We start from the raw sequence: 26,166 nt of genomic DNA, 5'->3' as shown, positions 1-26,166 counted from the left end.
AAATCATGAGTTGTTAAGCACTGACTGCTGACCGTTGCTGCCTGGTTTTGCATGATTCCAAAAACAAGATGGCTTACTCAACAATTTTCTGAGAAAGATGAAAAAGCTCAACAGTCCCTCCAAACCTCTTAAAAACCATTAGAATAAATATAATCAAGATGGAAAGAAAAGTGTTCAAATAAATACTTGTGCTACGGTAGGCGCGCGTGTGTGTGTGTGTGTGTGTGTGTGTGTGTGTGTGTGTGTGTGTGTGTGTGTGTGTGTGTGTGTGTGTGTGTGTGCGTGCGTGCTTACGTACATCTTTGTATAATTTATTAAAGAAGTTCTTTGTCATTAAGAAGGAAAGTGCTTAATTAGGACCACGAGGAGGTTTTCCCCCAGGGGATTCCTCTGTGATGAGTGTGTGTGTTTGTATGTGTGTATGTGTTTTTAAGTTTAAACATGATATGTGCTGTGTGCCTGGATCAAATGTAGATATTAATTATTGTGAAATCAAACCCATCCACAAATGTTGAGCCAAAATATGTAGGACTTGTCAACATGAAATTCTAATGACTTCACAATACACTATTTATAAAGCACTACCCACAAGATACTACTAAAAGAGTAGTTGTGATTTGTCATATAAGAGTTTGTTTGTTACTTACATTGTTCCCCTTTGTGTGGCTCTCTGGCAAACACAGGCATCTGTATAGTGTCACACTGGTATCACAATGATCTGCATGGCCGTGACACTCACACCTTCCCAAAGACAGAGAGAAACATTGAAAATAAACAAACTGAAACTGTGTTTTAAAACTTTGATGATGAAAATTTTTAATTCCCTTATGAAATGTGACAAGAAAAAGCAAAGAAACATCATGAGAAAAGCTCTCCCTCCCCGAATGCTTCAGTCAAGAGCTCCTTAGTGCTACTGGGAAGTTTCCATTCAACATTTATAAATGCCATCCTGAGAATCATTAAAGCAACATAACAGGTAGCAGACACATGCGCACACGTGTGCACACGACAGTCATTTAATTATTCATTCAGATATTCAGTTGCTTTCTCTCTTTCATTCTTCTCTCTGTGTATCCTTTCACCTCTTGTTCTCTTAATGCCACTTTCTGTTAAAAGGTGACTTTATTAATCAAATAAGAAATATATATAAAAGTATCTCTATCATTTCCCCCTGACCAAGCCTTTTTATACACTATTTTTGATTTGTGGTAGAACACACTTTTTAGCTTCATTGCTTTGGAGATCTGTCTTAAAATAAAATAAAAAAGAAAATAAATTAAAATATATACTAAAAAAAACTTACCAAAAATATCAAGCTTAATAAATATATTTAAACAGTTTTTTTAAGCAAATGAAGCCTGAACTGATGAGAACTTCCAAAGTAGGATTGCAGTTGGGCCACATTTTGACCAAACAGCCATGTAACCTATCCAATTTTCTTTGTTGGCATACAAATAAACAAACTTCAGCCTGAAGCCTACCATTTCACATTTTAAAAGCCAATTGTCTTGTTTCAAAAACAGCAGAAAAAAAGAAACTGATGGCCACCAGTACTACCCCTCACCCTCCTAATAAATCTGAAAATCCTACACCAATTTAGTCATAAGTTATCACATTCACAAGATTTTCAGTATTCATCTTAACCTTGAAGTCAAGGTCACTGGGATTTGAACTCATCCAAGACTTTTGGTCGAAGCACCTATGGTATCAGTTTGAAAATCCTACATTGATTCATTCACAAGATTTTTAGAAAACTTGAGGTCAAGGTCAGAGGTCAGCGTCACTGGAATTCAAACCCATCTGAGATTTGTAGTAGATGCACCTGTGATATCAACTTGAAAATCCTTGATGACTTCCTTCTTGAGTTATTGCATCGATAAAATTTTTAGAAAATTTGATCTCTGACCGTGACCTCAAGATTAGAACTTCGTCCAAGACTTTTAGTAGAAGAACCTACGGTATCAATTTCAAAAGCCAACGTTGCCTTGTTCTTGAGTTATTGTATTGCTCACCTGGCTGGGAGGAGGACAACAGCCCATAACCCTTTTACAGCTGAGAGGAAAAACTACAACTAATGCTGGAAGATGAGCAAGCTAAAACTCAAGAAGCTTTAAGCGGGACTCCTAAACCACTTTCACAGATGAACTCCAAAGACAGAAGAATCAGGTCCATGCACTACCCAAAGTTGCATTTCCTCGATTTTAACACAAAACAGGACATAGTCCATGTCTGATGTGTTCTGACTACTGGAAATACTCTTTGGTTTTAGCAGATGGAAGTGACTTAGTAGAGCATCAAGGAGGCTTGACAAAGGACAACTACTTATTCACTATGGCTTACTTGTTGTCACTGTATCTAAGAAGGAATACTACATGTACTTTACACTTGGATCCTGAGAGGCTAAATTAATTTCCAGTGCAAATGAGTTTGATATGTATGATTTTAATGAAATGCATATGTCTGCAATGCACATGTAAAATTGTGGGCAACAGGCACATCTTACTGAAATGTTTTTTATGTTCTGTTCTGCAACACTTGCTGAAAATTTTTGGTTCAAATTTTTTTTTGCTCTTCTAATGATACAAAATATTTAAATTAAATAAATACACTAGAAACAATATCCTTCAAATGGCATAACATACTATAAAGTAACTAGTGCAGGTATATAATAATAGCCAGTATGTTGCAAAAATATAAGATAAGAGATATTTCTTTTATTTCTACAACAGAGAACAGAAAAATATTGGGGTTTCTAAACTGTCACCATGGTGATAATGTTTCTGTATTTAGATGTATTGTAATATAGGATTGTTATGTCTGTGCTACAATGTAATGCAATACAATAATCTAAGAGAAGTCTAACATACAGGGCTTAAAAAAGCCAACATTCACAAAACACGCATGCTAAAATGATTCCTCTCAACATACTTATTTACTTGCTCTATAAAGAATGATGACAGTGGAGAGATGGAAGAAGAATGAGAGACAGGAAGAGATAAAGAATGCACAGATGAGATTTCAGCTAAATCTCTGTTTCTCCTACTTCACTGTAACAAGCTACTAATTAAAAGAGCTTAGAGGGAGGGGGAGGGGGAGAAAGAGTTAGAGATGATTGCCTCCTGCATAATCCTATAATTACCACAGTCATGAAAAACAGTCACTCTGTCAGTCTAATGAAGAGATGTGTTCACAATTACTCTCAGAAAGCTCTGCTGAAACTCAGCGGTCTGTGTTTGTCATAATATAAGCTCTCACTCACTTTTACAAAGAAACACTGGGAAGATAGTTAAATAGTTCTTTCAACCAATTATGCCACGTAAGTATGTAAAATTTGGGATGTAACAGGATCACAATTAGAAGTATGCCACTTATAGTAGTCCTCTATATTAATTTGTGAATTTGCAAAAAACATGCTAGGACTTCTAAATTCAGTGTGATGCCAGCTTACCAGAAATATCATACAAATGTCACATTTACCAGTCATTTAGTTTCTATGCTCTACCAATGATTTACAAATCCATATAATTACTTGATCTCCATTAGCCTGCCTGCATAAGTATTTATAAATTTTCACCTGCCACTGATGGTGATTTCACTGATGCCAATGGATCTATGTCGCTGGTTCACTCCAACTGCTCTGGTGTAGTATTGTCCACTCATATGTATTCTGACCTGGGCAGCTTGTACCATCTCCTGTAGGATAGGTGTGTTGTAGAAGTCATTGTAACCTGGCCTCAGGGGTGGCTGAGGGGTCAGCAGGCTGAATGTGATGTTACCTCCTGAGAAGGGCACATCACTGATGCACATAAACATTACACAAAATTAGAAAAAAAACCCCAAGAAAATATTAGATTTTTTTTAAAATAAAAACACAATCACATAATCAAAATTTATATTTGTGAGTAGCTGTAAAGCACTGTTTAGATCTATATCACTAACAAACAAAGCTGCACTAACAAATCATTGATTGATTGATTGATTACATCTACCAGGAAACTACAGAACACAAACACCAAATTTGGTCTGAGGCCCAAGTAATAGAGTACAATCCTAAAGCTGCCTTCTGGAGAACAGTTACTTCTACATTTTAAAGTCTACAAATCTTTCTGTAAACACTATATGGAGAAGCATTGGGCAAAAGCTCTTCATCTTTGAATGTCAGTGTTTTAAGTTGTGTTGCCAGCAACATGACAAGGTTTGTTCATAGCAATAAACAAGAAGGCTGCAAGAAAATACTGTCATAAAATTCTAGTATTAAACAATCTACAGTATTTGAGATCCTTGTAGATTAGTAGCAATATTTCAGTTGTTACTAATGAGATAATGAATAACCCAGAAAACTGCATATTACTGATATGTAAATATACAAGTATGAAAGAAATCTAGGCCTTTACAAAGGAATTGCCAAAATGACAACACAATTCATTAATGCCTAATAAAAAACTTCACATCAGAGTTTCTACCAAAATCATTTTGTGCCACCTCTCACTTGCCTTTTGTTTTTTTGGTGTCTCATCAAGAAAAATAATTGTTTACCTGTTCGTAATGACACGATTTAAGGATTATCTAAACTGACTAAGGCATGTCTAAATGTATCCAGCCAAACACTCCAATGGACTCAGATGTTTTGTAAGATTAATTCAATCTAGCATGATAAAAGCATACTAGATTAAACAACATAGTTATATACATATTTAAACTGATCTCATGCCAAACTTTGTAATACGAATAACTCTAAAGGTTGTATGTGATATAATTTGCCAAGTCAAGTAAAAAAACAAGTAATGGCCACATGTGATCTATTCATGCTTGTTCTGTTTAATGCCAAATAAGCCCCAGATGCGAGAAGCTATGCCAAGATTTAGTCCGACGGTGTATGTTAGACTATGTTCCAACTCCAGTTGTACATCCACTGCCAACTGACAGCGTGTGAGACATGTATACAAAAATGTATTTTTATATGTGTTTGTATTTCTTAATATACTAATCTAGCCCAGCCAGCAATTTCCTGTGCACTAGGAAAAATGCCCCAAAACAGGAATGGCCTAGTTTATTTTGAATGCATGGATTTAAATTTACTACATGTGTATTATTCAACAAGTTATCTGCTGTATTTATCAAGCTCATAATAAAAGAAATGGAACTAAATGTGATGTAACCCAGTAAATATGTGTCTACGCTCTTTCATTCTTCATGGACCAACACTACTACGTGGTCAGTCCTTGAAAAAAATATGTAAGCACTTATAATGCTGTTGAGCCTATTCATGATGTTGGGTTTCTATTGCATCACTTCCTGTTTCATTTTGAAATTGTCAGTTTTACTTCCTGTATTTGTTAATTTTCCTTCCTTTATGACTATATGCCAGGCCCACATTAGTCTCACCTGTGTTGTCCTTCACACCTGTTTTCAATTAGCCAGTCACACGGCCCTGTATATATATATCTCCTATGTTACACTTCTGATTTGCTACAGTGTCTTGCACTTTTTGTCAATGTTTTGTTTTTCACTTCATTTGTTGGGTTCTCCTTGTATATGACCTTTTAGACTGTTTAATTGACTGCTTTTTGCCTGCCCCTATGGATTATTTTCTATGTTGACTGATCTCTTGGATATGATCAGATCCTGCTTTTGAATTACAGATTTACATTTTTGGACTTTTATTCTGCCTCCTGGTGTCCTGTGTCCCTTTACCTCTGTGAAGGGACACAGTTATGATGGTTCAGAAGGTTTTCAAAGGGTTTTATGAGGAGTGGGCAGTACAATTAATTTCACTTCAGTTATCAACATCTAAAAATAGATATTGAGCTTTCCTGTAAAAAGCTCTCCTTATAGTAAACAATATGAACTTTTCATCCAACCTACCTGGACAGCTGCAAACAGTTGACTGAGTCCGGTCTTAGTAAAGGCCCATTGTTCTCCATTTCAAACACATTGCAGTTTCTGGCCATATACTGCCAGTCCAGCCATGACTGCTCTGTGTTGGTGTTATTCTCAGTGTCTGTGAGGTCAGCCTTTCTTCTCTGGATCACAACTGACTCAGGCATGAAGCCACTAAACTGAACAATAACATAAAATACCTGAAGGAGAGAGGCGTAAGAGTTGACGTGAACAGAATACAACTTGGAACACCAGTTCACTTGTAGACTCTAATACAGTTGAAAGCATTTAGCAAAGCTTACCACGGTGAAGCCTCAGTTTTTGCCACAAAAATTCTGTCATCTTGCACCGTGCTATATTAAAAGGTATAACTAATTTTCTGCATTTTCACAGATAACAAATGAAACACTAAAAGACATTAGTCAGGTGCTCTGTTGCATCGTGTTTAACAAATGTTAATAATTACATTTTTTGTAATTTGCGCACTGAAAGGGAAATTCAGCTAAATACAAATACATCTGAGCAAGTAGTTAGCAAACCTCAAAAAAAAGCAGCATGACAAGGTAAAGTCATTCATTCTACTCCCTCTACTGTTCTTCTCCTCCCACTGGGACATACCATCAGACACTAAGATATCAAAGCTACCCCAATACACCACAGGAAAATGCCAGTTTGCTGATGCAACATGGAACTCAACAACTCATGCTCACATAAGAATATAATCTGTATCTGTGTTCAGATTAAAACAATGCAATTTTGTTCAAAGTCGTTATTGAGTTTCCAATATGAACAATCTAAATTATAATTAAGGACTTTAGCAGAAAATAGACAGCCATCACTTCCACCTTTTCAAAAAGACACCCAGAAGTAGTCTCTTATCACATACAAACCATGTGTGTGCCTGTGTGTACAGTAGGTGTGTCTCTCTTTAAGTGTTATCTAGAACTACAGAGTGGGTTGGGACACTGGGTTACACAGTAGGGAGTGGACTAAGCCACCACTACGGCACAATCCCCACACCCACCCCACTTACTAACATAAATACTTGAAACCTCAGAGAGTGGCTTTTATCTAGGGACTTGAGTTGGGCGACCACATCAGGACAGCTCCCAAAATCCTGCCCACACTCACATACACAGTTCAGAGAGAAGAGGAATTAGTCTTTTGACAACCCCAGCGTCAACAGAGCCAAAATCTAGCAGTCTTCCTCTCTTTCTCCCTCTCTGCCCCTCTGTGTGTGTGGCATTGAAGAGCTTAGACAGAACTGTCCACTGCACACACACAGGTGCAAGTGCAGATACATATTGTGGTGTTTGAATTGCAGCTTTTCAAATTTATACTAGACAACAATGGCATTTAGTTGACTGTTCAAATAAAATGATTTCTTATAAGGTCATCACATTACTTAGACTATCCATAGCAAGCACTAAATCTCAAAGTAAAAATAAGTTTACAGTAAACCTGATGCACCTATCCAATACTTTTGCTGTGCCTGATGAAAATTATTGAATGAATTAGCCTTTCAGTGTAGCCAGACAGCAGGTCTGGTCTTAAACTACAAAAGAAAAACATTTGGTACCAGGCCTATAGATTCTGTGCAGGCAGATGTCTGTACAGTCTTTGTCATAGTTGCTGCAAAAGTACAGTCACACGGGAAAAATAAGGGAAACTCTCAAAAACAGTCTCATGTTTGCCAAATGAAGCCAAAATTACAAATAAATTACAATATTTAAATTGGATGTTTCTCAAAACATAGTGGGCTCATGGCTGAAATGAGGTGCATTACCTGGTACTGTCCATTAGCCAAATCTACTGTAATAGTGACTCCTTCATCCAGTTCCTGTGCAGTCATGATCTTAGATACCCATGTGGTACCCATGTCCTGATCGTTGATATAACTTAGTGGATGGGCATTAAGGTTCAGTCTTAAGACTCTGTCATTGGTGGTGTCCTCAACCGCATTGGGGATACAATATCTGTTAACGGTAGCATAATATAAAACTAGTGTTTTAAATAGAGGAAAACTAATTTATTATTAGTTTTGGTATTACAAAGTAACTCCAGCTATAATATTCAGTTTTGAAAAAATGTACAGAGTAAATAAAAACTGTGATACTGTACCTCTCAATTAGAGGGTGCACCCTTGGGTGAGTGGGAGGACATCGACACTCAGACTGGACATGGAGCTCAGGGAGGACTCCTGAATACAGCTCTACTATTTCCCTGGTAAAGGAAGAAACTATACATTAAACCTAAATTCTGAACACAGAATGTCATTGCATGCAGACTAAACTGGGGATATGAAAAAAGAAGAAAACAACCAAAATTGAAACCAAAATATAAGTTAACAGCATTCTTTATTAAATTGTGTTAAATTAAACTATATAACTGCTTTATATATATACTTAACGCTGTAAAACAAAAATCTGATGGATTTCCATTTTAAGAAAAAATCTCAAAGCACCTGTTAATGTCCTTTCGACTAAACATTTAGCTTAAACTGGTTAATCAAAGCCATAATTTGAAACTTCAGCCTTTTGTTTAGTGCATCTCTAATCTTGTCAGCTGCTCCCTGTGTGGAGTACATCACTGGTAACCAAAAGACTAATTGCTTTGTATTGAAGTCTCAGGAAAATCCTCTGGAAGCAGTATGGATTTTAAGATGCAATGATAAGCCCCCTCCTTATTTCACTTTAACACTTTATGATACTTCTACTTCCTTGTTATGTTAATCTGTTCAGTATTTGTGTATTTCTCACGATTTCTAAATCTTTTTTCTTTATTCAGTCTCTAAACAGACATTGAATGCTTTTCGTATGTGCTATAATTTATAGCTCTTTTCCTAAAAACTAATTTTCAGTGGTCATTTTATGACTCCTCCCTCCTTTCCCACTAGCCAGTCATTACCTGTCTCTCAGCTTCCTTCTGTCCAACTCACCTGTTAGTCAAAGTGGTAGGATAGAATCTAAAGTCCTGCATTCGTCCAATGAACTGATTAGACCCTGGAGAGATGAAAGGGGAGTAGGAAATGACATAAAGAAGGTGTTAATGGGTTTGCACTGAAGGCACTGAGTGAGAGGATTTCACAGTATTTAGTAGATTATCTTATCAGGTTCTTGATACCAGCTAAGTGAGGCTGCCCACAGCTGCTTATAATGGCCAAGTTCACAGTACAAGCCGAACTACATCTGCCAGTCTTTACGTGTCTCCACTAGAGAGCAGCTAAAGCTAAAGCATGGCTTTAATTGGTTAATGATTGTTTACTCTAAACTGGACACTCTTTGTATGAACCTGCTGTGGAAACCTTAAGAGCATGTATCCAGGCTTTTTACAATAATTCCCTTTAGTTTAATATATTAAGATAACCATTAATTGCTACAATGCAGCAGCTCTTCTGCTGTGATATGCGTGTTTTATTTTACAACTGATTTTAAAGGTACTTAAATCAGTGCAATATAAAACCAAGTGGCAATTATATATAAAATATAAATTTTATAATAAAATGTATGATACACAATTGCTGCAGGTAGCTGTAGTGATTGTGGTGGCAGATCGAGGAGTACATAAAACAAGCAATTGCTAGTCAGCTGTCTCACCTTTCAGTTCTACTGCTCAGTAGTTTATTATGGTCAAAATCATAGACTGCATCAAAAAAGAAAAACTTGTTTACTTTGTATTGCTACTTTTTTTTCATCAGAGTCCAGACTGACTGCTGGAGTGACTCACCATAACCTCTGGAGACACAACGTGGTATTACGAGGATGTTTGGAAATAAATGTTGCATATTGCACCTTGAATTATTTTCTGAACTATAAAAAACTGGATATTTGTAAGGCCATAAAGTTGTAAATGACAAATTAATTTAATTAAGTTAAAAAAATAGTACTTTTAAACAATAAATGTTCATAAATAGAGAAAACAAAAAAAATTTAAGTTCCCAGTCACTTAGACTAGGAGATGTGAGTACTTTTAATGTGAGTACAACTGTTAGTACTGTTCCTCCCAGCTTATTTAAAGCTGATCTACTCATGAAACAGGAAGAGACCATGTCCAAATCAGGTAGATCACATGTGCAACGCTAGTAACGCTCCACAAACATAGCGACGGATACTGGTTTGCAACCAGAAAGCTTTCATTTTGAAGCAGCAACAGGAGGAAAAGTTAACTTAATGGTTTAAGTAAACAGAAAGAAGTCAGCAAACAGTAAACTATGGCTCATATTGAAAAGTACAAACACAGGAACACAGTGATCTGAAGTTTAGTTTCACACAGAGAGATTCAGCAGAAGCAACAAAGGAGTTTTCTCTACTGTCTACAGCAAAGAAAGACATGATTTTAGCTGCCAATGACACAGATTAGCAGAAAAGACCATCACAGGCTGGCTGCAGATAGCACTATTACTGAGCAGAACTTCACTGCTTATCTCCTGCATATGGCTCAAGTTGAAGGAAGAAATCTTATCAACAGTGAGACTGGAACTAAATTCACTGCCAATTTAAAGCTCAGATATTACTATATTTAATACATTCTATCAGAAATATCGGCAAAACAAACAAAAAACATTTTATCTCATGCAAAGAGTTAAAAAATTGTGGACACAGCCTCTCAAGCTTCAAAGTGTCTTTAACAAGCATAGATATGCTGGAATACATCAAACACACATGGACATACTGGACTGAACACCAAAGACAAAGAAATCAAACACATAAGCACAGTAAAGTTCAAACACATCATCTTCTCCATACATAACCATACATATGTGACAATGTTGGACAGAACATAAGAAGATGAAATCTGTCCAAAAAAGAAGGCTGGAGTCTTTTAGTATCCAACCAACTTTTGTCTGGTTCGACAATAACTCTTAGAAGATGGATAACGTCTCTAAACATCGACAGAACCCCTGCCATGTCTAGCTTTGCCTGTGAAAGTGTCTGTGTGCAAATGCTTGTGTATGTGTGTATGTGTATTTGTATTTGCTGCTCAGAGAGGCTTTGGTGTGTTTGGCCCAACCACAGTATTGTGTGTTTGAGTGTGTGTGCTTTGGGAGGGTGCATGTGCATGTAAAACAGAAGGAAAGTGAGGAAGTGTTATGGGATGTAAGTGTGTTAGATCAGTGTGTGGTTGTGCAGCCTTAGGCTTTGGCTGAGGATTTCTTTAGCATGTGGAAATGGGATTATGCCTTCCTCTGAAAAGCACTCTTCCTATTGTTACTGGGATGATGCAAGGTATAAGCCTTAATTCTCTCTTCTCTGTGTGTCTCTCTCTTCTTTCTGTGTGTTTAACTTACTTACAGCCATTTCTCTTCTTATTCTTTGTTTTTATGGTATAACAACTGATGGCAGTTTAATAACAGGCCATAACAGGTATGTGTTTTTCCTCTCTGTCTTTTAATAGAGTAGATTAAAGCATCAATTATCATATTTACTACGTTTCTGAGTCCATAATTTCTTACTGGTTAAATAACAGTGACAGTCCTGGCTGCAGCAATACCAGCCAATGTTAAATACTACAAGTCCCAGGATACCAAACACAGCAAACATTCCTTAACCAGCTTACAGCAGTTTGCCACCATTCCTTTTTCCAATATATGCACACAGAAGAAAGCAGCAACCAAGCAAGTTTTTAATATCATAACCAAAGTCTTAGCTACAAGATTGAGCAAACATATTTCAACAATTATACATCCTAATCAAACAGGATTTATTCCTGGTAGATGGTCATTCAATAATGTCTGTTTATTATTAAATACAATTTACTCAGGTTATGGAAAAGAGGCTAAAACAGCAGTACTTTCTCTGGATGCCCAAAAAGCGTTTGATCAGATTGAATGGTCTTATATGGGCAATCGTGGCTCAAGAGTTAGGAGTTTGCCTTGTAATCAGAAGGTTGCCGGTTCGAGCCCCGGCTTGGACAGTCTCGGTCGTTGTGTCCTTGGGCAAGACACTTCACCCGTGTTTGCCTACTGGTGGTGGTCAGAGGGCCCGGTGGCGCCAGTGTCCGGCAGCCTCGCCTCTGTCAGTGCGCCCAGGGTGGCTGTGGCTACAATGTAGCTTGCCATCACCAGTGTGTGAATGTGTGTGTGAATGGGTGGATGACTGGATGTGTAAAGCGCTTTGGGGTCCTTAGGGACTAGTAAAGCGCTATATAAATACAGGCCATTTACCAGGCCATTTATATATTTGAGACTCTAAAACAATTTGGTTTTGGGGAATATTTTAGGGATTGGATTAAAATGATTTATCTGTGTCCGGTGTCCTGCATTCTCACTAACGCAGATAAATCCTCCCCCTTTCAATTACAACGCGGAGTGAGACAGGGGGATCCCCTCTCACCGCTTCTTTTTGATATAGCTCTGGAGCCCCTTGCCATTAACATAAGAAACCACCCTGGTATACAGGGAGTTAAATTTGGGAATGTTGAAAGTCTTGTTAATATGCATGCAGATGATTTACTGATCTGCCTTTCCGAACCAGAAATTTCATTCCCTAATCTTTTAAATTGCATTAAACACTTTGGGAAATTATCAGGATATATGATCAATTGGGACAAATCTGAATTTATGCCAATAACAGATAATCTATGCCCAAAGTTTCTCAGCTCACTCCCATTCAAGTTAGTGACTACATCTTTTACCTATCTTGGCCTTAAGATCTCTAAAAATCCCAAACTCCTCTATAAATTGAATTTTTTGGAAATGCTGGACAAGCTCAAAGACGATATCAAAAAAAAATACTTCCAGTGGGGGGTTGGGTCTTCCTGTGTTTAGACATTATTACTGGGCAGCAAATTCAAGAGCTCTATTGCACTGGCAGTGGGGTTTGCCTACTGATTATTGTTATGATAAGCTTCCGATCTGGCTCCAGGTAGAGGCAGCAAAAGTATCTGAAGCCTCATTACCGGTCTTATTGTTTTCTAACACGGGTTCTTCTAATAATTCGATCAGTCGTAATTTTGTTGTTAAACACTCCTTAAAGATATTAAGTCAAATTAGAAAATCTCTTAAACTACCTGACTTTTCAGTAAGAATGCCAATAATACATAACTACTTGTTTAAACCAGGTAAAGTGGATAGGGTGTTTTTAGAATGGGGAGAAAAGGGATTGAAATGCATTGAGGACTTATATAGATGACAAATTTATGTCTTTTCTTCAACTTCAACAAAAGTTTCAGTTACCTCAATCACATTTTTTTCGTTTTCTTCAAATAATGAATTTTGTGCAACAAAACTTTTCAGACTTTTCACTGAAGCCACTAAGTCATACTTACTTTGATATAATTCGGAAAGCTGATTTTAAAGTGCTTTACAATCCCAGTTGATTCTGATCGAATTAAGAATACACGGACTGAAGACCTCGGTGTTCCTCTGTCTGAGGACCAATGGTCAAATTGTTTGTCCAATATTCAGAAAGGCACCAGATATAAACTAATCCAGTTTAAAGTCATTCACAGATTACACTTTTCTAAACTTAAACTTAACGGATCTATAATTCTGTATCCCCCTTATGTGACAGATGTAATATCGGTGAAGGTTCCCTTGCACATCTATTTTGGCATTGCCCTGTCTTGAAAGCTTTTTGGAGCCAGATTTTTACGTGGTTTTCAAACCAATTTAGGAAAAAAGTGCCACTCGATGGTAGACTGGCTATACTTGGATCATTTGCATCAATCGAATCTTTTTCCTTTTCACAAAAACAGATAATTACAATGGGTATGCTGGCTGCAAAGAAATGTATTCTTTTACAGTGTTTTAAAAGGTGGATTAATGAGATGGTGTCTGTGGCTAGGGTGGAACAGATACAAATTGGTCGAAAGGGGAAACTGGCAAGTTTTTGTACGATTTGGCAGCCATTTCTAGAATTTTTAAAAATTAACTGATCATAATTCATGCCTCACACTCCGCGTGAGTTTTCTTATTTTATTTTACTCTTTAGTTAGTTAATATTGTTATAATTTTTTCTTCTTCTTTTTTTCTCCTTCTTTTTCCTTTTTTCATGCTTATAAGTTCACAAATGCTAAATATAGTAATTGTCCTCAGTTGAATCTGTATAAGCATGCTGTGTTTAATTTAAAAGCAAAAAATAAAATATTAAAAAAAACCCAAAACAAAACCTTTTTTAATATGTTTACATTAGAACCAGATTTAGGACTGAAACTTGTTAGAACTAATACTTAAAATACATATTGATATCAACATTATGTAAACATAATGATACTTGTTAGTTAGTTAACCCGACCCAAAATTCTTGATAAAGAGAGTAGTAAGATTCATTGTTATTATAAAAACCTTAGCTTATAAAAACAAGGTAATTAGCCAATGTAAATGCGCTGAATGAAAAATGCTGACCCTGAACAGTGAGGAAAACCTTGGTTTGGTTTCATGAAAATCTTAGGGATTACACGGATTTATGATAAAGATTTTCAGTACCATATGGACACATATTATTCACACCTCTGCACCAAGTTAGCTCCTTAAAGTTATTAATAATGTATTATTAACAGCTGATTTAGGACTTTCTTGACAAGTGATCACACTTCCTTAACAACATTTGAGTTGGTAGTTGGCCTTTAAAGATCTTTTCGCTGTACTTACAGTTTTCGGTTAGTACTTTCCCATCCAAAAACAGACATAGCTGTTAATCAATACATCTGATCAGTATTTACATAATCAATCCACTGATAAGAATTCTAGACACAGCCTCTGGGTTCAACAACCCTTCTCCCTCTCCGTCTACCACACGCACAACATCTCTGATTCTCTCTCACTCCCTCAAGCCAATCACTTGCATTGATCATCCTCTCTGTTGTGATCTTCAGCTGATCAGCTGCTACCTGCTGTGAACTACGGATCAATGACTGATAAACGAGAAGAAAAACACTCGTTTATCACCCTGGAGATGAACGGATATCATTTTTCTCTCAATTTCTCTGCTATTGACTGTTAGACAGCTCGGAGGCACTACAAATCAATCACAGATGTGTAGTTGAAGCAGGATAAAGGCTCGGAGGAAAATAAAGGTGAAGCAGTCATTGACACCATATTAAGATATACTGACATGATAAACTAAGAAGTAATTTTTCTCTTCTTGGACTGAAAAAAAAACCAGATGGTGGTACTGGCTCAGATAATAAAGGTGAAGCTTATTCTTTATTCTTAAAGCAGTGTTTTTACAGTTTGGACATCATAGACATTTAAAACAACACAACAGAGGAAGTAAAGCATCTAAAACATCTGGCTGTAATGTGGTGCTGAAGTAAAGAAATTTATCAAATGCATTTCATGAAAATGTATTAAAAAAAACAACCCAAATCAAAATACTTAAAAAAACAAAAAACAGTCATATTTACCCTTAGAGCTGAGTCCCACCCACATGGCACCATCCTCACTGACATCAGAAAGCCTGGTGGTCAGTTGTTGTGTGTCAAATGGTGTTCCATCCTCTTTGAGGCCATCCAGGAAAAGATTTGCATGTCTGTCATGGATCTGCAATTTCCATCAAAGGGAGATACATATATCCTTGATGAGCAGAATGAAATCATTCTTTATATTTACCTTGTATGTTTACAGCTCTGTGCAGTGAACTGTGTGTATGAGGGGTTTCAAACCTAAATAAGCTGTGGGCCACTGCTGGCACTGCCATCTCATTTGGGGCTACTTTAGTGTTCAAGTAGTACAAATAACAAAAAAACAAACAAACAAGAAAAAAGCCACAAATGTTTCTGAAAATGTAGTGTTGTGTTTGTTTTTTTAAATTTCATTTGTTGTAGAAGATGACAAAACTGCAAATCTGAGCCCCCTGGTGTATATTAACTAGGGTAGGGTCACAAAAATGTCAAAAGTGTCACAAAACTGTGACTAGTACACTACGCTGACTCGGATAACTGAGTTATATTTAAAAAAATGAAAAACACCTAGTAGTAGCTTGAGGATTTGATTGAGAAACGAAAACTGACCAATGTTTTAAAATAATGTCTATGTATATTTTACACCAAGCTTTATATATAGGACAGTGCAAAAGTGATCACATTAAAAGTTTTATTGCAGGGAGTGGCCAGAAGGGCACATGCAGCTGTACAGACATAGCAGCAGGTTACTACTGTAACACAGCATCTTAGAAAGCGGCAGCTGCTCTGTGTTCGCCTGTTCATCTTTGTGCAAAAGTGTGTGCAAACACCATCAGTGCATATCTATGCGCGTGTGTGTGTGACTACGTGTGTGTGAATTATACATACGGCTAATCTTCCAGCTCATTTCCCCAGTAGCAGAAAGTGCCTCAGGCTGAACTGCCTCAGCTGCAAATTAGCTTTCTGTTTGACCAAAAATCTCCTCTCCACTCCTTTCCCCTCTCCTTTCCTGATCTGCTGCATGAATATTAAAAACTGCACAGCAGACAACACCGTCAAAGCAGGACCAGTTCGCTTTCACATCAAACCCAGGCCAAAAGAAAGATACTTCCAAAAAAGGGACATCACTCCCCCATCCCCGCCTCACACACACACCCACCCACCCCTCTTCCGCTCACCAAAAAAACTTTAATGTGTCCTGTCCCACTTTCTCCCTTTACTGCAATCTCCAAATCCTGTGTTTGGGAAACACACTGTGGGACCACTGATAAACGTGACAGTCTCTGTCTTACTAGAGCCCTCCTTCTCCTGTTTCATCTTTCTCGTCTCTTCCACTCTGGTCCTCCTTGCTTTGTCCTTTCTCCTCTTCATGAGGTCATTTGATTCCTTCACCTTTTTTTCAGTTTTTCAGTCTCCTCACCTCATTTTCATTTTCTCCATTTTCTACCCTTTTTCCAAAACCATTTTTACTTTCTCGTCCCTCTCACTTGATGACTTCCTCCTCTCATCTCCCTTCCTGTCTCTTCCCCTCATGTTTATCTTGCCCCGTCGTTCTCACTTGTTGTCAGCTCTTTAGGGAAGTTGAAAAGGTGTGAGGAGAGAAATAAGTCCAAGTCAAAAAACGCCTTTAGGGGATGAAGGCAGGCCCAGACAAGTGTCTGCCTCTCAGAGGATAGTTAAGACACCCAGACAGACACTTTCATGATAGCTGATTGAAGACTGGCAAACGCATGAGAGCACAAGAGAGAGCGCAGGAGAGTAAGGGAGTGGAAAAAAAGAAAAGAGGGAAAAAGAGACAGGGGGAAGAGAAAGAAAAGTCTGAGCGTGGCTGTAAGAGAGGAAGCTAGAAGAAGGGCCCTCTTTAGGAATCTCTAAGCCAGAGCTGTGTTGCTCTTGGGATGATGTGAGGCAGTTGTCAGGCCTGATGTAAATGAATCCTGAAGCACTTCATCCTCCTTAGCCGCCATGCGCCCTTTTGAAACACAGCCAACTCCCCTTTGTTAGCTTTCACAAACACTTTTTCTCCAGTTTTCCTTTTCCCTGCCCATCTGTATTTTTACCTCATCCTTTCCTCCACCTTTCTTCGTCTCTTTTAGCCAGTGTAACTTCAGAGTTCTTTCAGCATATGGGTAAACAGAAAAAGGACTTCTTGAATTCTTGTGTTGATAACTAGTCTCATTTGGACTGTGTCCAGAAGAAAGATGCATTTGAAACTCTACCTGTTCTCTTTCTATTACACAGAGGACAAGCACCATAAGGTATTGCCACTACTTGCATATCCATTTATACAGTGTAATCCACAAGTAGCAGCTACTATTTTTAGTTAATTATGTATTTACAAGAATAGCAATTACCTGATTTGGCATCATACTGTAACTGAATGTCCCAGGGTTATACTGTATAACAATTTATTCAACAAAGCGACTAACCAATTTTTCGACTATAACAATTATTAATTGTAAAATGGTTACAAAGACTGGTTGAAAAGATAACTATGGGTTTTATTTCCCTATCCTGCAAACTCAAACTGCCACATTAAGATCAAAGCTGAAACTGTAAAGATATATGATTTCAGCAAGTTTCAGTCCTAAACTAAACTGAATATTAAAACTCAAACTCTGCACCAACTGTGGTCCATGCAACTACTTATAGCTGCAGAAGCATCATTAGTTTTTGGCCTGTATACCTTCAGTGTGAAAACTGCTTCTTCTGCTACATTGATCAAAATGCCACAGTTGATGTTAGATGAAAATTAAACTATAATAAAACAGAAACAGCACATTTTCTTTATTTATTCTTATTTTACATTGTATTATCCCCATTTTCACTGCAGTGGTAAAACTGATTGCCTTAGTTTAGTTGGCCTTAAAGGATTTCCAGGTACTATATTTCCCCTAAAACATATATCAAAGAGTTCTATAGCTCTTTAGTCTGACTTTCATAATTTACATTTATTAAATAGTTTTTTTTAACTGTGATATTTATTTTTTGCCCTCTTTGGGAGTTTTAAGCGCCCTTTCATGGCGCAAAACTCACCCCACTGGCAACAGTACCACCTAAGCCTTTCTAAAAGCCCAGAAACACCCTGAGTGGAAAGCTTTTAGTGATCTGTATACTGGCATTTTGACTAAAGCTCTTCTCGATTTTCACACTCCTGCCAAGCCATGGGTCAGTACACAGTGTGGACAGCAGTGTTTCTCCTAAGCTGAATTCGCAGCTGTGGGCCACAAAAGTAAAGGCAGTTAAGAAAGTACTAGTAAAAAACATCTCAAAGTTGCTATTCTGGTCATATAAAAACATTACCCATTGTAAATAATTCTCATTTTATATCAATATAATACCTGCAACCAATACCAAACATAAGGATCAGCAAAAAAAGTTTTTTAAAAAGTCAGCTGTAAAATATTCATTACATCACATCCACATGCATTCAAGTGATATTACCTGTTTAACCTGCTATTTCTTTCTTTCTTTTCTGGTATGGTTCAATTTCTGCAGGGGGTGCAGGTGGGAGGCATGATAAAAAAAGTTTAAAACCCCTGTTTTAATGTAAAATTATCAGCAATGTATTGAAACATGTCCCTTTGAAATATATACACTGCACATATTCCATATTTAATGCTGTATTTGTCATTCTCTTGGTGCTGTATTTGTCATTAATGCTTCTTGGAAATAAATCTTTTACCACTTGAAAGCCTGTTTATTTTTCCCTTAAGTGGTGCCACATATGTAAGGAAAATGCATGTGTACAATGAGCAACAGAGTTGAGTAAAAAAAAACAACTTGTCAACTCTTCTCTGCCAATGCCAAACAGCCTATTCTGCTATTTTGGTGTCACTGGATTGGATGACTAGATGTCTCAGAGGAAAAAGACATATCGGAAATTTAACATACGGGGGCCTCAGCAGCATGTAGAAGAACCATCACTCTGGCACAAACAGCACACCCAAGCTGACCCCACAAGTGCTCACTAGGGTTGAGGTCAAGACTTTGGAGATATGGGACTGTCACTGATTGAAGAATTTCATCTTGATATCTCCAATGCCTCCAATGATGACAACGCCTGTTTTTCCAGTGAGGTAGATTCTGTCCAACACCACCACATTGCCTCCACCAAGCTTGGTACCCTATCAGTGGAGCAATCAGGGTCTTCTCCACACTTTGATCCTACGATCCAACTGTCATAGGCACAATATGGATTCATTGCTGAACAGCACTAATAAGGCAACTGATTTTCATCACTTGGGGTACCAGAAGCCAACAACAAAATAAGATGTTTGGCATTGGTAGTTTTCATCGGTGCAACCCACACGCTCAGCTCTGCTGGTCAACCCACAAATGTATTTTCCTTACAAATGTGACACCATTTAGGGGGAAAATAAACAGGCTTTCAAATGGTATAGGATTTATTGCCAAGAAGCATTGTTAAACAAAAATAATAAACGAAAGACAAATTTCCTTAATTTTATATAAACTTTACATTTTTAGATGATTATATAAATGGCCTGCATTTGTATAGCGCTTTTCTAGTCCCTAAGGACCCCAAAGTGCTTTACACTACATTCAGTCATTCACCCATTCACACACACATTCACACACTGTAGCCACAGCTGCCCTGGGGCACACTGACAGAGGCGAGGTTGCCGGACACTGGCGCCATCGGGCCCTCTGACCACCACCAGTAGGCAAACATGGGGTTAGTATCTTGCCCAAGGATATTTGGCATGCAGCCAGGAGGCAGCCTGGGATCGAACCACCGACCTTCTGATTAGTGGCTGACCTGCTCTGCCACCCCATGGCTGTAGCTTAGAAGGTCTACTATTTTGAGTATGGTCTACCATACTCAAAATGGTGTTACAAATAGACAGCTGTCACAGATTAAAGGTTTAGCTCATCATGATACAGAAACCATGAGCAAAACGGCAGAATTTTGAAATCTATTATACCCTCCTAGGACTGTACTCTTTTGGACAGAGATCTCAGATGTTGCCCTAGGATCTGCTAGAGCCTCTCGTCTAGCTTGGGGGTCACTGCACCAAGTGCTCCAATTACCACTGGGACCACTATTGCCTTCACCCTCCACATGTTCTCAAGTTCTTCTCTCAGGCCTTGGTATTTTTCAAGCTTCCCCTGTTTATTCTTCCTCATGTTGCTATCCATCAGTATAGCTATATCTATCACTACTTGGCACAGATGTTCCGGCCACTTGGTTATGGCGTTCCATGTATGCTTTGCCTGCTACTATCTTGTACCCTACTGTTATGTGCTGGATTGCCTCAGGTGCATCTTTACACAGCCTGCACCTGGGATTTTGCCTGGTGGGACAGACCCCAGCCTCTAACAATCTTGTGCCGAGAGCTTGTATCTGTGCTGCCATGATTAGTGCCTCTGTGCTGTCTTTCAGTCCAGCTTTGTCCAGCTACTGGTAGGATTTCTGAATGTCAGACACTTCTTCTATCTGCCGGTGGTACAAACCGTAAAGGGGCCTATCCTTCCACGAGGGTTCTTCTCCTTGCTCTTCTTCTTTCTCAGGGTTCGTCTGCCTCAGGTATCCACTAAGCACATGGTCAGTTGTGGCCATCTTCCTGATGTAATCATGGATATTCGTTGTCTCATCCTGGACAGTGGTTCTGACACTCACTAATACTCAACCTCCGACCTGTTGCTTAGCATACAGTCTCAGGGTGCTGGATTTGGGGCTATACCCTCCATGCATGGTCAGGAGCTTTATTGTCTTGATGTTGGTGGCTTCTATCTCCTTCTGTATTCAGCAGGATACCTGATCAGGGGGTAGATCTTGTTCTTCCCATTCAGCTGACTCTTCAGGACATGCCTGACCCTCTGCAGGTATTTGGTGGTTGTGGATTCACTAGTGGCTTCTTCATCATTCCTATTTACCTGTGGGATTTTCAGGTATTTGTAGCTATCCTTGATATCTGCAATGTTCCCTTCTGGTAGTTCATTCCCCTCAGTTCTGACGGCCTTCCCTCTCTTTGTTACCATCCAATTATACTTCTCCAGTCCAAATGACATTCTGATGTCATTGCTATATACCCTAGTTGTGTGGATGAATGAATCCATGTCTCGTTCACTTCTGGCATACTGCTTGATGGCACCCATATAGAGGAGGTGGTTGACAAATGCTCCATTCTGTAGTAGGTATCCGTAGTCTTGCAAATGCTCTCACTGAAGGGATTCAGGCCTGTACAGAAGAGCAGTGGAGACAGAGCATCTTCTTGGTAGATCCTGCACTTGATGGTACAATTCGCTTGAAGTTGGCCTCTAGTGTTGTTTGTCACATCCCTATTGAGTTTTTGATGAAAGTTATTAGGGTCCTGTTGATCTTGTATAGTTCTAGGCATTCCATCCACGTGAGGGGCATTAAGTCATAGGATTTCTTATAGTCAATCCAGACAGTGAACAGGTTGGTGGTGCTCTTGCAATCTCGAGCGACTGCTCTGTCTACCAGTAGCTGGTATTTTGCCCCTCTGTTATTCTTGCCAATTCCAGTTACTTGCCCTACTCGTGTATTGACCCATGTGCCTGTTCATCTTAGCCGCTATGATGCCTGACAGGAGCTTCCATGTGGTATGAGGCAGGTTACTGGCCAGTAGTTGGATGGGCCCACTCCCTTCTGGGGATCCTTGCGGATCAGGACTGTCTGGCTGTCAGTTAGCCATTCTGGGTGTCTCTCGTTGATTAGCAGCTGGTTCATTTGTGCTGCCAGATGCTCATGGAGTGCAGTCAGTTTCTTCAGCCAATAGGTGTGAATCCTGTTGGGCCTGGTGCTGTCCAATTATCTATACCTGGGACCCTTTCTTGGATGTTTGCCACTGTGATGGATACTGGGCCATGTTCAAGGAGGTTGCTGTGGTCTGCTCCTAGCTCCACTAGCTAGCACTGAGCATTGCAGTTATGGGTTGCATCATTTTTCCAGATGCTCTTCTAGTATTACTCCATCTCCAGCCTTGGTGGGGCTGTTCTCATGTTGTTCCCCTGCCACTGAGAGTACACCCTAGATGGTTCAGCAAAGTACAGCTAGTTTATTCTCCTGCTTTCTATCTCTTTGGTATACCTTTTCAATTGGCTGGCTAAGGCTGTGAGTCTTTCCTTGGCAGTTTCCAAGGCCTCAGATATGGGCAGCTTACTGTACTTCTTAGGCACCTTCTTCATCGCACCTTTCTGTAGCTCCGATAGTTGGCTGATTTCCCTCTGTGCTACCTTAGCCTCTAGTCTCCTTCTCCATGTAGGACACTGCTCCTTGTGGCTGTTCATCTTACAGCCAAACATCTCTGTGAGGACTGCTGCTGTGTATAGATCAGCTGGTTGGTTTGGGGGATGGTCACAGTAGGGGTTTTAAGTATTGCTGCATTCACATCTTTTAGTAGACCTTCAGAGGGTACTTCACATAGTCTTGGTAATCGGCTACAGAGAGTCTAGGTTTCCAGCTTCACCATTATCCTATCTTTCAGGTCAGCAGCCCTTCCTTACCATAGCTTATATATATATTTGTTATTATAAAAAAGAACATGTATTTGATGCTAACATGTATTTGATGCCCTAAGATGCTTAGGGTCAAAGGTAGGGCATAGCATAAAAAGTATGATGATTCAAAAAAGAAAGTATTTTAAGAGAGAAATCTATTTTACTGCTGTCAGATTATTCTATTAACAACTAGAGGAATGCTAAGCTTTATGCAGAGCTGAGCGTGATAGTACACATGAGCACATGGGTGTTTGAATGCAAGTTTTTCACAGACACTAGTTTATATACACTGCACTGTTACTGTTTGACCTTTCTCACACAGAATCCCACCTTACCCCTCTCCCACATTTTACACTTCCCTCCCATCAACTCTTTTGCTCTCATCATTCTTTATACCTTAAATCTTTACTTTTTACCCTGATCTCTCCACCCTGCTCACTTGAATTATACTCTCCTGGCTTTTCTTTTTGTTTCTTGGACAATCCAATCATGTTGCTTAGCTTATGCTTCACTGTCTCCTCCTCTTATACCTCATCCTCTTCTTTCTACCTCCTCTAATCCCTGACTTCCTGCCACAGCCCCCACACATCCTACTTCACCAGGCTCTATTCCCCCTGCATCTCTCCTCTGGGCTATGTTGCCCTGTGACTGACTGACATGCCACTCACTGATAACACACCTCATTCCACAGCCAGTGAAGCTGTCAATGGGGGGGGGGGGGGGGGGGGGGGGAGGAGGAGGAGAATAAAGACAGAGACATAAAGAATAAAGACAGTGAGAATGACATAAAAAACAAAATGAGAGAAAGAGAAATAACAAGAGATATTATGAGTTTGGAGTGAAGAGTTTAGTGAATGAGAGAACAATACTGTTGTTGACTAGAGAAAAGTAGCAGGCGAGAATAAGTGACACATAACAGGAGATGTTTTGTAAAGTATATAAAGGCATCACCAGAAAGGAGATGTATGTGGCAAAATTATTCTTAATATTAAGAAGGAAAAAAGGAAGGAAGGAAGGAATAAGCAACTAAAATTACAAAGAATAAAATAAACTGGTGTGAATACGGAAGAGTAATGGCCATGATTAGAGCACATGTAATATGGTTGCAAAAGTAGGAGTCCCAGTAACTCCAGTGGTGAAGATATTTAGCATAAGATACTGCGATTCAAGTCAATATAAAAGGAAAAAAATATATAACTATTACTATTTATAGCTCAGTCTTATTTACACAGCCTAGTAATAGTAATAGTTTTTAAATGGTTAAAACTAATGATGCTGGATGATGGTTTTGAGTCACCATCAGTTAAACAGAATCAAGTTCAATATAACGTAATGCTTGGGTGCTGTCAAAATTCTACAGTTGAGCATCATGTAAAAGACATGAGATAAAAAGGACAAAAAAAAAATAGGGGCACAGAGAGGAAGAGCAGTTGGGTCAGGTCAACAAAGACTAAGAAGAAGAAGACAAAATTGGAAAAAAAAAAAAAACCTCCACCAAAGGTGACTTTAAAATTGTCAAATTCAAAGTAATGTTTTCACATTACCATGAAAATGTATTGATTCTATATATGATATGGAGATAGCAGCCAGAGGTGTCTCTCTGCAGAAGCGAGAGCTCCTAAGAGCTCATTTAATCAAAATCTGATTACTTGATTGGATCCAGCTGGCTAACTTACAATTAAGCTTAAGACAGTAGGTGTTCAAGTTTTCATTTGAACCAAAGGGACCGAGGCCTTGTCATGGTGTTGTGTGACTAGATGCTCTCAGATCTCTTTCTTAACTTAATATTTTGGAAACTGATTAATTCCATATTCCAAGCTATCCCTGTTCTCACCCTTCACACGCAAAACAAGCAACGTGAAATCAGTAAGTGGATTTTGACTTTGTGTGTCATCAGCATGTCACTTTTGCATCTTCAGGCACATTTTCACCTTTCCTCTCTCCATTTCTCTCAGTCCGTCTCTTCTGTTATCACCCTCCCTCTCCTTGTTATTCACTCTCCAATCCTCTCCCACCCTCTTTAGTCCCACATCCCCCCTCTATGCTTGCCCTTACTCACTATGAACTGTTAGCAGCTCTGATGTACGGCCAATATTCTCTCTATCATATTAGCACGGCTGAAGTGTGTAAAGGAAGAGATAGGAAAAGAAGGAGAGAAGGAAAAGAGAGAGAGAGAGAGAGAAAAGATGGGGAGGAGACACATTTGTTCTACTCATCTCAGCGCTAAAAGATACAATTACCTCTCACAGCATATTATCCATGTTTTATACCATCCCAGGGCCCCATGCCTTTGCCTTGCCGCGCTCACCCCATGTAAGGCCCATATTTTAACACTAGCTATGACAGTTTATTTAAGAAAAGAAAATTGTCCCCAGGGAGATGGAGAGTGAGAGAGGGAGAGACTGTGCGTGAGTAAAATGAGAGGGAAAGAGGGAAGGGCAAAGAAGGTGGAGAGGGAAGACAATGAAAGGGGGAGAGAATGAGAGATAGATGAGGTAGCAAGAGAGAAGAGAAAGGGAGGAAAAGAAAATTATCTTCTGGTAAAAAAAAAAGACAAAGAGGAAAAAAGAGAGAGAGGGTGACACACCAACCTTTTAATAAAGACCATAATTCTCAGACTTTTTCTTTCAGAGCAAAAAGCAAAGTGGATCCCTTTAACAAAAAACATTCACGAGAACATACTGAGAATTTACTCTGTAAAAAATGGAGAGATGCTGAAATGAGACAAATCAAATAAATTTTTTCCTCAAAATGGTCTGTTCAATGTAGTTTTTTCTTGTTTTATCAAAATTTTAAAAAAAGAAATTAATAAATTCTTCCTTGTTTATATTTAGCCCAGTTAGAGACTAAATAAAGAAGATATTCTTGTTTTCGCTGAGAAGCCATGGATGCACCAGTGAATTGTGACCAGGTTAAGTTTGGGCCATGTTGAGCTTGAAATTTCTCCAACACATTTCTCTTATTGGGAATAAACCTCTACTAACTGCTTCCTCTCCCTGCTACTTGTGACACCTAGATGATGGTGCAAGAGGGCAGATACAGAACCACACTAAAATGTAAGAAAGTTGAAGATAATCATAGCAGATAGCTGCCCCTCTCTGAGCCTCGTTCTGCTGGAGGTTTCTAACTGTTAAAAGGGAGTTTTTCCTTCTCACCATTGCAAAGAGCTTTCTAATAGGAGGTTGCTTGATTGTTAAGGTTTTCTCCAGAATACTGTTGGGTCTTTACCTTACAGTAAAGAATACTTTGACTATTGTTGTGATTTGGCGCTATACCGATAAACCTGAATTAAATAAAACCGAATTAAACAAACAGCTCCTTTTACTCTAACAAGGTTGAAAAGCTTTTTCTTTTCTTTTTTAAATCTAAAGCACCTTGCAGAACTCTAGCCGGATGCATTTTTAGCTCTCATATCTCCAAGCTCCAATGGGAATGAAACCTCTAACCCTGCTTCTATTA

At 38.7% G+C, this 26,166-nt stretch overlaps 1 protein-coding gene across 1 annotated transcript in view; it reads right to left on the bottom strand.

The window, feature by feature from the left end:
* The window catches only part of ush2a (Usher syndrome 2A (autosomal recessive, mild)), a 228,389-nt gene that overhangs the window by 184,230 nt on the left and 17,993 nt on the right, over positions 1 to 26,166 (bottom strand). Inside the window, exons 5-11 of the mRNA XM_085395310.1 lie at positions 15,226 to 15,361; positions 8,819 to 8,882; positions 8,002 to 8,103; positions 7,667 to 7,856; positions 5,866 to 6,080; positions 3,575 to 3,796; positions 648 to 741 (exon numbers count right to left, since the gene is read on the bottom strand). Of these exons, the coding sequence (XP_085251436.1) occupies positions 648 to 741; positions 3,575 to 3,796; positions 5,866 to 6,080; positions 7,667 to 7,856; positions 8,002 to 8,103; positions 8,819 to 8,882; positions 15,226 to 15,361 (1,023 nt within the window). The remainder of the gene's footprint in view (positions 1 to 647; positions 742 to 3,574; positions 3,797 to 5,865; positions 6,081 to 7,666; positions 7,857 to 8,001; positions 8,104 to 8,818; positions 8,883 to 15,225; positions 15,362 to 26,166) is intronic.

The sequence above is a fragment of the Rhamphochromis longiceps genome, linkage group LG1, assembly GCF_057381845.1.
Source record: "Rhamphochromis longiceps isolate RC_006_pf linkage group LG1, R_longiceps_female_GT1.1, whole genome shotgun sequence".
Lineage (NCBI taxonomy): Eukaryota > Metazoa > Chordata > Actinopteri > Cichliformes > Cichlidae > Rhamphochromis > Rhamphochromis longiceps.
The sequence above is the reverse complement of the archived record's forward strand: the minus strand, read 5'-3'. Positions and strand labels throughout refer to the sequence as shown.